Source organism: Musca domestica, unplaced genomic scaffold, assembly GCF_030504385.1.
Source record: "Musca domestica strain aabys unplaced genomic scaffold, Musca_domestica.polishedcontigs.V.1.1 118, whole genome shotgun sequence".
Lineage (NCBI taxonomy): Eukaryota > Metazoa > Arthropoda > Insecta > Diptera > Muscidae > Musca > Musca domestica.
The window spans coordinates 1,787,239-1,804,614 of record NW_026712149.1 but is presented as its reverse complement, the minus strand read 5'-3'; the positions used below and the strand labels follow the sequence as shown (position 1 = coordinate 1,804,614).

Here is a 17,376-nt window from a genome sequence, read left to right as displayed (position 1 = left end):
GCTTTGTGCACCAAATGTGTAATATCAGCCCGAATAGTGTGGAATTATGCACATACAACCAAATTAGGCCTGAAAATAGGTGTGCCAAATTTTATCCAAATCGGTTCAGATATAGCTATAGCTCCCATATATATTGTTCATTCGATTTGTTATATTTGTCCTCCGCAGCCGTAATATACACTCTGTAACAACAATATTTGGGGAAATATAGCAAATACAGCTCAGAAACACATTTGCAAAATGTTATCGAGATCGGTTCAGATTTGGATGTATCTCCCATATAAAACTTCGTCCGATTTACTTTTTATTGTGCACCAAACGTCTAATATTTGTCCAAATGTGATGGAATTTGGCACTTACGACCGAATTGAGTCTTGATCTAGAAGATCAGTTCAGATATAGCTATAGCTCAAAAATATATAGTTCATCCGTTTTGTTATATATTTTTACCCACAACCGTAATATGCACTCCGTAGCAACGATATTCAGGGAAATATATCAAATACGACTCAGAAATATCTTTGCCGAATTCTATCGAGATCGGTTCAGATTTGGATATAGCTCCCATATATATCTTTATCTGATTTCAAATTAATTTTGCATCAAATGGGCAATACAAGTCCGAATTTAAAAGATACAAATGCTTCGGCATTTTTAGTCCTTTAAACGTTAAATTATAATTATAATCATAGCGCGTATGATTGAATTCTCCCATAAAAACTATTAATTGTTATGTGGAGCTCTACTAAATTAGCAAAGTGGTGTAGGGTACCATAAAGTCAGCCCGGATTTTGGTTTACCAAAATGGTTGCGATGGAAGATTTTACTCGAATTTCGTAAGTTACAGGGACACTTCTACCTGAAACTCACACCTTCAAACTAAGTTATCCGCTAAGAAGTAAACTTAGTTACAACTACTATACATTTTCTCGTGAATCAAAGGACCTGCACTCATTTACATATTTTCAAGATTTATTAGAAACAAGTAAAGAATATTAAGTTCGGCAGGGCCGAAATTTTAATACCCTCCAACATGGAGTAAAGGAAACATTAGAGCCCATTATGAACCACAAATTAAGACCAAATCGTTGAAAATGTGGCAAAAACCATTAAAATACAGAATATCGGGAGGTATCTCTATATGGGGCTATACAAAAATGTAGACCTATACATACAATGTTTCTCCACATGAACTAGAACCCATTATAACCTACAAATACTATTTTTTAGACAAATGCGTGAAAAAAAAGTGGCAAAAATCATCAAAATACCGAATACCGGGAGGTACCGCTATGTGGGGACTATACCAAAACGTGGACCAAGGTATTAGTCTAGACTGATAATTTCACAATATCATCGCTGTTATTTAATCATTTATGCAGACATATACACAAACTTAAGCAAAATTAAATAATAACCTTGAACAGAGATAAATATATATACTATGACCTTAAAAATAATTTACGGTTGTTTTTTTTTTTATAAAGTTTCAGTAGATATGTTAATAGAAATTAGAAGTACTATAGAAAACAGTTATTGTTCGTAAAAAAGTATGTATATATGGTAACAATTTTTGAGAGTATGTAGAATAAAGTTTTTCTGCTGTTTACATTAATTGCCAACATTTTTTATTTGTTTTTTAATATTTTTCAGTCTTAAATTTAGCTTTTGATTGATTGAATCTATTGTGAGATTTGAGGAAAAAAGGAAAGAGTGTAAAATAAAGTAATGTGCTCCACTTTTGTATGTCAAACATTTTTTTTTTTTTTGATTATGAGAAGATTTACTGATCTCTAGCAGAATATAAAATATCTTCTATATAAAGATATACTAATGGATAAGAAAATCCATAGAATTTGCCTAAGAGCACCCAGAGAAAATCTACTGATCTTCCATAGGAAGATCTATAGATCTTTTTTAAGAAGATCTAATGATCTTATATAAAAAAATCTACTGATCTTCTTTAAGAAGATTTACTGATCTCTTATAAGAAGATATACTGATCTTCATTAAGAACGTCTACTATCTTCCATAAGAAGATCTACTGATCTACTTTAAGAGCGTCTGCTTATCTTCTCTAAGATGATCTACTGATCTTCTATAAGGAGATCTACAGATTTTCTATAAGAAGTTCTTCTGATCTTCTATAAGAAGATCTACTAATTTTTTATAAGAAGATCTACTGACTTTCTATAAGAATATCTGCTGATCTTCTTTAAGAAGATTTACTAATCTCTTATGAGAAGATCTACTGATCTTCTTTAAGACAGTCTACTGATCTATAAGAAAATCTACTGATCTTCTTTAGCAAGATTTACACATCTCTTATAAGAAGATTTACTGATCTCTTATAAGAATATCTACTGATTTTCTATAAGAAGGTCTACAGATATTCTATAAGAAGATATAATGATCATCTATGAGAAGATAAATTGATCTTCTATAAGAAGATCTGCTGATTTTTATAGAAAAATCCAAATCTTCTATAAAAATGTTTACTGATCTTCTATAAGAATACCTAAGAAGTTCTACAGAAACTTTATAAAAAGATGTACTGATTTTTTATAAAAAGATCCATAAATTTCTATGAGTAGATCTCTTATTTTCTCTTTGGATATTTATGTGAAGACTTAGTGTTCTTTAATAAAAATATCTAAAGATTTTCTATATGCCGATCCGAAAATTCTATATAAAATCATATGCAATCTCTTGATCTTTTCTGAGAATATAATATTGCTTTCAAAAGAATTGTTGACAATTTGACATACAATTTCGGAGTAACTGAGTACACTATTTTAATTCCTGGAACTTTTGATTTTTTTTTCCAGAGATGGTGTTTATTTTTTGTGATTTCGAAAAATAAAAATAAATTTAAGAATATTGCTCTGTAAAGAAGGCTTGATGGTTTGCTTATTTTGAAGACAATTTTCAACATAGAGTACAATACTACAAATATTAAATTCAATAATGTGTATTATGTCAGGGAGTGTGTATAAGTGTTTGAATAGATATTCCGCTATGAATTCTCTTACACTAAAACTATTTGAAATACATTTAGAACACTTACCTACAAAATAAAGTCAATTGCAACATCCTTTGTTTGTTGTTGTCTGTTGATTTAATTCTACTAGGCGCCCACTTGTAGTTGCGGGCGTTGGGTGGGTTAGATTCTTTGCCAGGGTGTGGGTTTTGTTTAAAATGGTATGTGTATCTGTGGAACCGTGTAAACAAAAGCGGTCTAAAACTTTGTTGTTCTTATGTTGTCTACACAACTTTCAGTTGTAAAGTAATTCTCGATTTTGTTTCTTTTCAAAAGAAATAGTATTTGTTTGTTGTCGCATGGTGCATTCTACGCCTTACACTTGTTGCAGTGGATCTGACGATGATGAGGATGATGCTGCCGCCGCTGCCGTTTTCGCCGCATTCATTTCTTCTTCAATTTGTAGGACAATTGCATCGACAGCCTCATTTTGCGGTTTAGAGCCCTCCATATCTGCCGTATCCGCATCCACTTCCGTAGAATTTTGATTACATTGTTCCATGATTTTCTCCGGTATTGACAATGAGCTTTGCTTTCGTTCGGCCAGAGCAGTTTCACTGTCGGCCTTCAGCAATGTCGAACGTCGCTCGTTAATAATCTGATCGTAGAAGTCGTTGTTGTGTTCCAAATTTCGATGATCCGAACGAATGTAGAATATCGAATCGTCATGTTCGGCTGGTTTTTGTACCCTGGGGCGATCATAGGTCCGGGAGGAGTGACTTCGATGCAGATTCTTAATACGTTCGTGCTGTGGCAACGATTTGGTTAATTCAACCAGCGCTGCATTGCCCATCAGCGGTAGAGAGTCGGGTCGGGCTTTTTTCAATACCCCAGAAGCCGTGGGTGATTTCAAGTCAGCATTTGTGGGTGGAGGTGGCGGATCGACGGGATTAACAGTGGTGGGTGTTGCGGTTATAGACGACAGGGACTCTGCCTGTGTAGTTTGTAGATTTTCGTCATAATGTTCCAATCCCTCTTCGGGTAGGCATGGTTCCAGGCTGGATTGACCGGAGAGTTGACGTATTGGGGCAGGAGGTTCTGAACAAACAGATAGTTGACTTCTATAATGGAAATATAATATAATTTGAATAAATACAAGATCTATTGATTTTCTCTATATAAGAATATCCTCAGAATTTCTATGAGAAAATCTTCTGATCTTCTATAATAAAATCAACTGATCTTCGATAACTAGATCTTCTGATCTTTTATACCTTCTCTCCTAGAAAGAGTATCTAAAGATCTTCTATAAGAAAATGTACAGATCTTCAGATCTATATCCTCAGATCTATATAAAGTCCCACTGATCCTCTATAAAAGATTCACTGATCCTCTAAAGGAAGATTTGCTGTTCTTCTGAAAGAAATGTCTAAAGATCCTCTACAGGAAGATTTAGACATACATAAAAATATTTTAAGGTCTTGTGTAAGAAGATCTACACCTCTTCAATAAGAAGATCTACAGATTTTCTATAAGAAGACCTACAGACCTTCTGTAAAAAGATCATATGATCTTCCGTAAGACGATATGAAAATCTCCTGTAGGAAAAAAGTTGAGAGCTTTTAGACATCACCACAGTGGTGTATATGTTGAAATTTCTGTAAAACAAAAAGTACCTTTTTATACCCTCCACCAATGTAAGTATGTCATTCCGTTTGTATAACCTCGAAATATACATTTTAGACCCCACAAAGTATATATATTTTATGATCAGCGATGTCCGTCCTGCTGTCCGTCTGTGGAAATCACTCTAGCTTCCGAACGAAATGAAGTAGGTTCATAAAAATGTTACTCAAATGTGTATTATGTCTGCAGCACTTTTGGTATTGAAAATGGGTCATGTAGGTCCATGTTTTGGTATAGCCTCCATATAATGGTACCTCAATTTTTTCGGCATTTTGGTGATTTAAGCGACATTATTCACCGGAATTGTTTCAAATTTGGTATTTGATGTTCGTAACGGATGCTACAGCCTATGGCAGAAAATTGTTTGTGCAGGTCCACGTCTTCGTATAGCCCCCATATAACGGTACCTCCCGATATTCGGTACTTTGATGATTTTAGCGACATTATTCACCAGAATTGTTTAAAATTTGGTATTTGAAGTTCGCAACGGATGCTACAACCTATGACAGAAAATTGTTTGTGCAGGTCCACGTCTTCGTATAGCCCCCAGATAACGGTAGCCCCGATATTCGGTATTTTGGTGATTTAAGCGACCGGAATTTTTTCAAATTTGGTATTTGAAGCTCGAAATGGATACTCAGCCTAAGACAGGAAATTGTTTGTGCAGGTCCACGTTTTGGTGTAGCCCCCATATAATAGTACCTTCTTATATTTGGTATTTTGATGATTTTAGCTACATTATTCATCGTTTTTTTTTAAGTTTCGCATTTGAATATTGTAGTGGCCTATGCCTATGCAGGTCCACGTCCTCATAAAGACCCTAATACAATGGCTACATTCGGTATTTTTTAAGATTTAGCAGATTTTTTAACGAATTTTATTTTTTTTAACCAAAAGGGTGGAGGGTATTAAAAGTGTGACCTGGCCGAACTTACAACTTTCTTACTTGTTAGAAATCAAATTTGTGAAAAAAAAACTTATTCTGTTATCCTGTCAAAAGAAACACGATCATAATTTTCAAACTCTAGCTCTAAAAGTACATTGTTTAGCAAAAAATTCCGAAACCACTTCTTAATTTAATGCCTGGTTCAAACATTATCCTATAGACCATTTAGTACTTTTCGCACCCTAAGCGCACCACCATTTTCAAAAACAACGCATTCTTTAAATCCTACACACTCACTATTGCCCTTATGCCAAAATTCATAATTCCAGCTGTCTTCCTATACTCTATACCTACTTTAATATCATTTAGTACTTTTCGTACACATAATGAGACGCATTTCCAAATTCATCCCCTTAAGCAAACGCCGTACACTCAGAGTGATCCTAATACCACAATTTACAATTCCAGGACTTATTAGTTGCTTTAAATCAATTTTAGTACTATTTAGTACTTTTCGTACATGTTATAGTTGTAAGCATTTCTAAAATCACCGCATCGTCTAAATTATGCAAACCACAGTGTCCCTTATACCAAAATTCATTACTCCGCCTACATTCCTACACTCATGCTCCTTATCTAAAAATTAAAAGTTCACAGTGATCATAATACCGTACAGTACAGCATTAGTACTAATTTCCAAAACCACTTCCAATTTTCGAGTCCCCTAAGAACAATTTCACATACACTCGAAGAAGGCCATTTAGTACTTTTCGTACTCTAAATGGTAATCGTTTTCAAAAACACGGCATTCCCTAAACCCTATACAACCACTGGGTTCCTTATATCCAATTCATAATTCTAGTCCTATTCCAAAACTCTATACCAAATTTAATACAATTTTATACTTTTAGTACATGTTATAGCACGTATTTCAAAATTCATCTCCTTATCTAAATGTCGTACACTCATACTTATCCTAATACCTAAAAGTACAGTTCCAGGTTTTTTCTATACTATATATCAAATTTAGTAATATTTAATACTTTTCGTACTCTATATAATGCACATTTCTAAAATTACCGCATTGTCTAAATCCTACACATCCACTGTAACCTTTATATCAAAATGCATAAGTCCGCCTCTATTCCTACACTCTGTACCAAATTTAGTACATTCGTACACTATATAGTACGCATTTCCAATTCACCCACCTTGTCTAAAAACTACACATTCACAGTGATCAAAATACGAAAATGCAAATTTAAAGCCTTTTTTCATATACTTAATAAGACATTTAGTACCATTTAGTATTTTTCGTACACTAAACCGTGTGTATTCTCCAAATCTCGACCGCATACGCTATCAGTGACCCTAATACCAAATGTGAGTTTTCAAGCACTATCTATCCAACCAATACCAAATATAGTACCATTTCGTACACTAACAGTATGTTTTTTCAAAACTCAACTGCCAAATTTCAGTTTTCAAGCACCATCCATCCGTTCACCCAATACCAAATTTAGTACCATTTACAACTTTTTGCATACTTGTAGTACGCATTACCAAAACCACCTTCTTATATAAACTTAATTCTTATAACGAAAGTCTAGCTGCCGTGACATAATAAAAAATTGTACTAAATTTAGTAGTACACTTATGTTTAAATTTCCAAAAAAAAAAAAAAAAAAAAAAAAAAAAACAGTAAAGAAAACCTTAAAGTCGGGCTGGGCGAACTTTATGATACCCTACACCACTTTGCTAATTTAGTTGAGCTGCGCATAACAATTAAAAGTTTTTATGGGAGAATTCAATCATACACGATATGATTATTATTATAATTTAAAGTTCAAAGAACTAAATATGCCGAAGCATTTGTATATTTTAAATTCGGAGTTGTATTGCCCATTTGGTGCACAATTAATCTGAAATCGGATAAAAATATATATGGGAGCTATATCCAAATCGTAACCGATCTCGATAAAATTTGGCAAAGATATTTCTGAGCTCTATTTGATATATTTCCCTGAATATCGTTGTTACGGAGTGCATATTACGGCTGTGGGTAACAAATATGACAAATCGGATGAACAGTATATATGGGAGCTATAGCTATATCTGAACCGATCTTCACTAAATTTGACATACTAGCTTCTAGATCTCAATTCGGTCGTAAGTGCCAAATTTCATCCAATTTGGGCAAATATTAGACGTTTGGTGCACAATCCAATGTAAATCGGACGAAGTTATATGTGGGAGCTATATCCAAATCTGAACCGATCTCGATAAAATTTAGCAAATGTATTTCTGAGCTGTATTTGATAAATTTCACCAAATATTGTTGTTACAGAGTGCATATTACGGCTGCGGAGGACAAAAATAACAAATCGGATGAACAATATATATGGGAGCTATAGCTATATCTGAACCGATTTCGATGAAATTTGACATACTTATTTTGAGGTCTAATCTGATCGTACATGCGAAATTCCATACTATTCGGACTGATATTACACGTTTGGTATTGTGCACCAAGGTAAATCGGACGAAGATATATATGGGAGCTATATCTAAATTTTGACCGATTATCTCCAATTTCAATAGGGTTCGTCCTTGGGCCAAACAAATGATTTGTGTAAAATTCCATACTATTCGGACTGATATTACACGTTTGGTGCACAATAAAAGGCAAATCGGACGAAGATATATATGGGAGCTATATCTAAATTTTGACCGATTATCTCCAATTTCAATAGGGTTTGTCCTTGGGCCGAAGAAATGATCTGTGCAAAATTTCATCTGGATCGGGCAATAAATGCAACCTGTACTTTGTTTACAAAAATACATGGACAAACGGACGGACGGACGGACATGCATAAATCGACTCAGAATGTGATTCTATGCAGATCATCAAAAGGAACTATGGGTCTATCTCGTTTCCTTTTGCCTGTTACAAACAAATGCACAAAGACATAATACCCTGACCACCTTGTGGTGTAGGGTATAAACATTGGTGCCTCTATCCTACACCCCATCAGCAACCCCCATTTCAAATTCTAACTCTATCCGTTCGCCCAATACAATAAATTAAATATTTTGTACTTTTAGAATACTTATTGTTCGAACAAAAAAGCACCATTTATAGTTCTTTTCTAACAGTTTATTGGACATTAAGTACTTTTCGTACACTAACAATATGTATTTTCAAAACAGAACTGCCTCAACTGTCAAATTCCAGTTTTCAAGCACCAACCGTTCACCCAATAAGAAATTTAGTGCTTTTTGTAAAATTGTACTACGCATTACCAAAACCATCTTCTAATATCAACCCTATTTCTCAAACTTAACTCTTATACCGAATTTCAAAATTCTATATTCTTTGAAATAATAACAAATAGTACTAAATTTAGTACTTTTAGTACACTTAAGTTTGAAATTCCATAAAAACCCTTGGTGCATCTATTCTAGTTCTATCCGTTCGCCCAATGCACAAAATAAAATTTTTAGTACGATTAGGTACACTTATGAACCATATTTTTGGGAATTAGAACAAAGTGTGCAATATGAAAACTCAGAAAGCCAAATAAAAAATTCCACTTACCTAAATTCTTTTTCCACCGATGGTGTGGTTGATGGACCGGAACTATAGCGTTTGGGTGAACGCAGTATTGACTTTGGCACCACCTCCGGACTATGTAAATCGACCTGTATCCTTCGTGAATCTATGCTGGATGCCCGACTAACAATCGACGTTCGACTGGCTATTGAAGCGCAACGGACCGTCCAGCGGCCACTGTACGATGAGTCGGACATTGTGGAACATCTGAAAGGAAATCGTAAAAAAAGAAAACCGCAACAAAAAATACATGGCGTTTAGAGAACTCGTTGCAACTCGGGGACAGGATATTGAGGCACTAAAATTGTTTACCTTCGATTACCCAATGGACTTGAAACAATCGGTTTATCCTCCTCATGTTCGATGGGCTTCTGACGTGCCAGCACATGCCTTTTGGCCGTGTCCGAACGCTTGGTACGCTCAGCCACCCGCTCTCTTTGCTTTTCATTTGCCACCCGGCAACTCTCGTCGAACGATGCCGCATGATGCCACTGCAGTTTGTTGTTGGGCGGCTGCAGCAGAGCACACTGCATCGAGGAGGTACTCTCTCGGGTGGCTCTTTGAATTAAACTATTACTAATACGGGTACCACGATTCTTGACCTGGCGCCCACTGTTGTGAGTCGCCGTCGTCAGTTGCGTGAATGTGGAGGTGTTGGTAGTGGGAGTTGAGTTGGAGTTGGCATTTGTTGCGGGACGTTGGTTGTGGTGGTGAGAATGATGGTGGTGATGGTGATGATGGCGATGGGTTCGGTGCCGTTTGTGTTCCGTCAACAGCAGGGTTTTGTGATTCGGCGAAAGTAAATGTGATATATTAGTGGAATAGGCGAGTGTTGATGAGGAGGCATGATGTGTGGAGAGGTTAGGCACAGAACCAGTGTAGGAGAGACGTCTCAGTTTTGGTGAAAAGCGAGCAGATGCACTAATTCGTTTTGCGAATTGGTAATTTGGCAATAAAACATGTTTCGATTAAATAGTTTTGGAGTATTGATGGAGGAGTTTGTTTCGTATGTTTAAATTTCGAATTGTTCGGAAGTTTCCAAAATATTTTGGTTTTGGTCCAAAGTCAAAGCAACAAAAGCATGGAAGAAGTGAAATAAATTAGATGCTTGAATTGTACTTACCTCAAGGTTTTCGAGAATTTTATTAATTCAGCCGTTAGAGCTTCACGGTCGAAGGGGGCAGGTGTTGCCTGTGGCTGTTCGGTTGCGGGAGATGATCGAAATACTCCAAATTGTTGATCCCATCGCGTGGTTTGGTATTGAAGACCTTGAAGTTTGAAAAAAAAAAAAACACGAAAAAAATTATGGAAATCAATAATTCCGAAGTTGTTTTTAGTCTGAATTATTTTATATTATTATGGTCTTAATTATAGCAAAGCCAACTATTGACTTCTTGGTAATCCTCTAATGTATGTTGAGGTAAATTTAATACAAATTTTTCAGATACAGATATTAGAAACCTTTTATTTATGATTCGAGAACTCTAGGTACCAGAACGGGTTGGCAGATATCTATTCACAACAGATTTTGTTTGGATGAGCGAAATTTTAAGAGAGTTGGATGCTTATTACGCGTTTTATAATCGTTTTGTTCTTCAGAATTTTTAACCCTTTCTGGGGGAGGTACCAGAAGAAGTGCGCCGATATCTCCCATTTTCACAGCAGGTCTAGTGTTAGTTAAAATAATGGAATGTGTTAAATTTGAAGAGAGCCGGATGCATATTTCGATCTTTACGATCGTTTTGGTTATTCATGTTGACCCTTTGTGTGGGAGGTACCAGGAGGAGTGGACCGATATATCCCATCATTATAACAAATCTTGTGTTAATAGAAATATTGAGATGTACCAAGTTTCGCGTTTTATTAGCTTCATTGATACTCAAAAATTTGAGCCTTTGTGGAGGAGGTAGCAGAAGTAGGGGACTGATATTTCCCATCTTCACGCCAGATCTTGGGTTAATAAAAATGCTGTGATATGTGAAATTTGAAGACAATTGGACTCTTATGTCACATTTTATTAGAGTTATAATTATTAAAAACTGTGAACCCTCGTCGGGGAGGTACTTGATGGAGTGGAACGATATTGCCCGCTTTCGCACCTGATCCAGCACTAATATAAATATTAGGATTTCCAAAGCTAGAGAAACATTTAATGATCCCTCTCTTTCTGTGCAATCAAATATTTTCTTTGAAAATTGCGATTTTTAGTGGGGGAGGCTCTAAAAAGAGTGAACGAATATTGCCCATCTCTGAACTTGCTCGTGAGCTGAACATATCGCAATATTCCATTCGGCAAATATTGAAAAATACGCTCGGGGTAAAGCCATTGAAATTCCAAAAAATGCTAGAACTTGCACCGCAACAGAAAGAAAATAGACTCAACAGAGCTAAAGAGTTGCTTCGCTTGGCCGAAAGTGGTGAATTGTCGAATTTGGTTTTCTCCGATGAAAAAACATTCGTTGTCCAGCAGTTTGTAAACAAACAAAATTATCGTGATTACTTGCCAAAGAGGTCAGCTGAAAATGTGCACCTTCGGTTGGCCACCACAACTCAAGCGCCGACCATGGTGATGGAGTGGGCCACCATAACAGCGGATGGTCGCTCTCCTCTCGTATTAATCGACCGTGGCATTCTAAAATTTAATGCTATTTTCACATTTTTTGCACTCATTCAATTAAATTTAAAAAAAAAAAGTAGAAACTATGACGTATGTCTTTGTTGCAGTTATTTTTTATCTCACCCTGTGTATACGCATAAAATAATCCAACACCCGAAAATTAATTTTCTTCAAATTCAAGAATCTTAGTTACATTCCCAAGACGCTACTTACCTATTGCACGTCTCTGGGATGCCGAACTACTCTGATTGCTGCGCACTGTAATTTTACTGCCATTGACGCCAGCCCTGAAACGGGCTGGCACAACTTTGGCCGCTGAGTCTCTGGCCTCAAAGGTCATGACGCACGATGCCACCACAATGAATCCTCCGAATCCCATGACAATGGGACCCACATAGGAAAAATTATTGAGATGAAATCCTTTGAGATCGTTTTTAACCCGGACTGTGGCATTACCTCGTAATTCTGAGCCGATTGATAAATAGTCGGCGTAGTAACCTGTGAGAAGAATAAGAAAAGAGAGGCATACAATAAAAATTTTTAAAATATAAAATATTTGAGGCAATAATAGAAAATAAATACCAATAAAAGCAGTTTCTATTTAAACTAAATTAAGTTCGTGAATAATGTTGAAGGTGAATATGCTCTATTATTTCAAAGTCTAATCGAATATATTAAAAAAAGACTTATAATGAAAACTGCGTACTTTTATTTTCAGTAGAGAATTTGAAATGTTCCAAATGAATACATGGGTACGGTTTTCCCGCCGATAAACAGGCAATTCCATATCAGATATTTCGCCAATACCAAATTGAGTAAAATTTCCGCCAGCTCCAGCAGCACCATGTATCGATATTTTGGCTATCGTTTACCTGGATCTTAGTTATATTTGGTTTTTCAACGTTGTGACAAAAATGTTTCTATATAACGAATCGATCTGATTTTTTTTTTTTTTTTTGAGAAGCTGCATAACGAAGAAAAGATAAAGTAACCAAAAAATTTGGATATATGTCCACGTTTAGGAAAAGTCCCCATATTACCGATTCAAAGAATATCCGATTCAAAGAAAGCTGAATATTGATGAATTGGGTACTCAATTTGATATAGCTCCCTATAACTCCACACTCGATTTGATATTACCATATTTTCGAATTGATAATGTTGAAACTTAACTTTCATGTTTCGGGTAGAATTGATGTGTCAAAATTTAATTGTCAAAATGGGGCTATTTTAAATATTTTGACTATATTGCGAAACAGATTCTGATGCAATTTGGCATTCTGAATACAATATATATCTTCTTGCAAAAAAATGCAAAAAATACACTATTTGGTATACATCCCACATAAGAGTACCTTCACGTTTGCCTCTTTCAAAAGGTTTAAGTGACTTAACTTGAAACGAGAGTGGGAACCTCAAAAGCAGGTAACTGCATAAAGAAATTTTTTCGTTATCTACATAACTTTTTCTATATTACAGAAAATAATTGAGAGTGTGCAACGTATGATCGAGGAAGTGGAACCTAACCTATTGTACCAGTATACTGCAAAATGTGCTAAAGAAAAGAGAACTCTAAGGGTTTATTATACCTTCAGCCATATAGCTATAGGCGGTATCATTTGATACGACCAAAACTTGCCTCATCGAAATAACAGTTTTAGACCCTAGGTCACTTTGCACCAAACACTTTTCAGGACATTCGGAGGCGATTTACGACGTCAGTCGGTTCGTCCGTCTTGCTGCTGCTCACGACAACTCTCCAAGGGAGTATACGATTTCGTCCAAACTTGGTTATCAAACTTAGAACAAGTTCGGAGATGGACAATATTGGCCCGCTTCTTCTGGTACTCCCCCACAAAATAAATCTTAATATTTCCATCAGTGGTAGATCAGGTGCGAAAATGGACAATATCGGTTCACTTCTTCTGGTACCTCCCCCACAATGGGTTAACATATTGGAAAATTATATCTCTTGTAAAATGTGTTGTAGGAGTCCGATTGTCTTCAAATTACACACATCACAATATTTTTATTAACACGTGGATATCTCTCATAAAATGCGAAAAAAGCATCCGATTCATTCTAAACTGCATATATTCCAACGTTTCTATTAAAACATGATCTGATGTGAAGGTGATGCACATCGGCCCTTTCCTTCTGCTACCTCACTCGAAACGCATCAAAATTTTGAATAACCTTAAATCATAAAACATGATTCCATTCAAACTCGGCACATCAAAATACAATATGTCAAACAAGTGACTAAACTTGGAGACCTTTGATTCTCTCCTTTTTATACCTCCTTCACAAGGGATCAAAATTTTAACTAACTTTGCGCAATACAATACTCGCATTTTCATTAGTTTTAGTGTGAATATGGAATTCAATGGTCCATTCATGCAGGTACCTCCACCGCAAAGGGTCAACGTTTTAAATAACCAAAACGATCATAAAATCTCAAATAAGCATCCGGTTGTTTTAATATTTCACATTGTAATATCGCAGTATCCATTTCGTAATTTATGTCCGATACGAAATTGACAATATTGGCCCATTCCTTCGGAACCCACTTCAAAGAAGGTCAACAATTTGAATAATCACAACAGAAGTCAAAAAATATTTAAATAATCGAATATTGGCTGAAGGTACATATTTGTCGGCAAAAACCTACCAATGCTTTTTAATTTGTTAGTTCTTCTTTTATAATCTGCTGGATTTTTCCTACTTTTATTAACGTCAAATACGATATCTCAAATAATTTCGGTGGATATTGTACCTAAACTCGTCAAAATACCGAATATAGGGAGGTACTGATATATGGGGCTTATACGAAGACCTGGACCTGTATAGGCAATTTTCTGGCACAGGCTGTAGTTCCCATTACGAACTCTAAATACGCAATTTGAAACAATTCCGGTGAATAATGACGCTAAAATCGTCAAAATACCGAAATTTGGGAAGTACCGGTATATGGGGGCTATACGAAGACGTGGACCTGCACAGAAAATTTTCTGTCATAGTCTGTAGTATCCATTACGAACCTCAAATACCAAATTTCAAACAATTCCGGTGAATAATGTCGCTAAAATCATCCAAATACCGAATACAGGGAGGTCCGTTATATGGGGGCTATATGAAGACGTGGATCTGTACCGACAAATTTCTGCCTTATGCTGTAATAATCATTACGAACTTCAAATACCAAATTTAAAACAATTCCGGTGAATAATGTCGATAAAATCATCAAAATACCAAATATCGGGAGGTATTGTTATATGGGGTCTATATGAAAACGTGGACCTACATGGCCCATTTACGAACTTAACCTGCCTACTGAAAAATAAACACGTGTGCAAAATTTTAGCCTTCTATCTCAATTCGTTCGAAAGATGGCGTGATTACAACAGACAGACGGACAGACAGACATGGCTAAATGGACTTAGAATTTTACGCTGATCAAGAATATATTTACTTTGTTGGGTCTGACAGGAGCATTTCGAGGAGTTACAAACGGAATGACAAAGTTAATATACCCTCCATGGTATGGTGGAGGGTATAAAAATAACGAGAGGTATCGTTATTTGAGGGGTTAAGTCCTTGTGTGGACCGATCAAACCCATTTCGGCAAATTTTAAGACTATACCTTTAAATTGTGGCCTCTCTCTTCATTCAGACTTAGCAGGCCGAAACGTAGGCAGAAATATATTTCGAAGCCTTTTCAGAGGTGCTCAATTAGCAATAAATTAACTTTTCTATATTCCTGTATGGGGTCACAGAAAATTGTTCGAAGTGCGGTAAACATATTGATAATTTTAATATACTTCCATATAATGCTGGAGAGTATAACAAGTGAAACGTGGAATTTATACCCTTCAACTTTGATCAAATCTTCAATGTAATTTTTCATTATTTAATATATTCATGCAAATCCGATGACCTACTTAAAATGCTACCATAAAAAGTAGTATTTTAATATTCCAGTGTGAAACAAACAAACAAACTAAAAAAAAGGAAACTAAAAACAAACTCATCAACTTATCCCAAAACTGTAATTATGCAAATTGTCGGACACTTACCTAATGTCGCCATTCCCGCGCCGAGCAGCAGCAATGTCACACCCAAAATCAGGGCGCGACATGCATGCCACAGGCATTTGGATGACATTTTGCCACGTACCACCTGTACATTCCATGTTGCACCTGAGGCTGGATGTGCACGACGTAAATTGCCCAAAGAATGTTTGCGTCGTTTGCTGGCCGAGCTACCGGCTGTGCGCCGGGAGGGCATTACATCGGGTTGAACGTGTAGCTGTGAGTTCTGTGTTGTAACTTCAGACTGTGGTTACGTTAATAGGTATTGTGTCCTGGCATGTATATATTTATATTCTATCGATGAAATAGAAACAACAGTTTTAGCGGATTAAAAAACTTGTGGGGTATGGATTTATGGAAACATCAGTTTTTGTTCATTTAGCCGTTATTCAGCATTAGGTTCATAAACTTTTGTTTAATGTTGAACGAATATATTTATTTATTGAATAACGGTACTGGAAACACCAATATGATCCACACTAACTTTTCTCACGATTGTTTTTTCGCTTGTAGGTTATGCATTTTCACTGCTCAGCTTATAAAAAATATATAAAAGGACTATAGTCACAGGGAGCCGTTGACATATGTGTTATAACATATTTATTTTATATATATTAAGTTCTTACCATAGTAGTTGCGCTGCGTACAATTTATCACCATTATCAAGTATTGTATTGTGCGTATTGTATTATGTTTTTATACCCTCAGCCATATGGCTAGTGAGGGTATATATCATTTGATACGGCCAAAACATGCCTCATCGAAATAACTGTTTTAGACTCTAGGTCTCTTTGGACCAAATCCGATTCAGGACATTTGGAGTCGATCTAGAGGTGTCTATACGTCAGTCCGTCCGTCTGTCTGGCTGGCTGTTACGCACGATAACTCTCGAAGGGATTATCCGATTTGGTCCAAACTTGGTGCACCGTAATAGGCAAAATCAGTTCACTCCTTCTGGTACCTCCCCTACAGAAGGGAAAACTTTCCCTAGAAAATAATTTACCTAATAGAACAAGAAAGGATTATTCAATTTTGTGCAAACTTTGCAAATCTCAATATTTACATCAGCGCTAGGTCAGGTGCGAAAATGGACAATATCGGTCCACTTCATCAAGTACCTCCCCCACGAAGGGTTAAAATTTTGTATAATTATAACTTTAATAAAATGTGAAATAAGGGTCTGATTGCCTTTACACATCCCAAGGTTCAAAATCTTTATATATAAAAGAAAGTTTTGTTAGTTACTACACTTATAACTAAAGAACCGCTGGCCTGATCTTAGCGATTCAGACAAATTCGAGATTGTCTCTTGCCGGAAAAGGATAATATCCAAAAAAATCGCGCAAAAGATAGATTTGAATTTTATCATATTGACTTTTGGAATGTACAATAGAAATGTTTTATTCTGCATGATTTTTATACCCTACAACACTATATGTTGGGGGTCTTATAAGTTTGATCGGGCCAAAAATTATGTAACACCTCGAAATATTGGTTTCCCAC

At 35.9% G+C, this 17,376-nt stretch overlaps 1 protein-coding gene across 1 annotated transcript; it reads right to left on the bottom strand.

The window, feature by feature from the left end:
* Positions 1–2,664: 2,664 nt before the first annotated feature.
* LOC101891209 (uncharacterized) lies at positions 2,665–16,150 on the bottom strand. Its single transcript, XM_005175218.4, has 6 exons — positions 15,859–16,150; positions 11,996–12,280; positions 10,289–10,433; positions 9,478–10,086; positions 9,151–9,372; positions 2,665–4,101 (listed from the first exon to the last, which is right to left on the bottom strand). Exons 1-6 carry the CDS (start codon positions 16,067–16,069, stop codon positions 3,357–3,359), a joined length of 2,217 nt encoding a protein of 738 aa, XP_005175275.1. The 5' UTR covers positions 16,070–16,150; the 3' UTR covers positions 2,665–3,356.
* Positions 16,151–17,376: the final 1,226 nt, after the last annotated feature.

Coding starts and splice junctions, on each gene's coding strand:
- LOC101891209 (XM_005175218.4), bottom strand. CDS start 16,069: ATGCCCTCCCGGCGCACAGCCGGTAGCTCGGCCAGCAAACGACGCAAA. Junction 12,281..15,858: donor CGCGGGAATGGCGACATTAG/GTAAGTGTCCGA, acceptor TTCTTCTCACAG/GTTACTACGCCGACTATTTA. Junction 10,087..10,288: donor AAATTCTCGAAAACCTTGAG/GTAAGTACAATT, acceptor AAAACGAATTAG/TGCATCTGCTCGCTTTTCAC.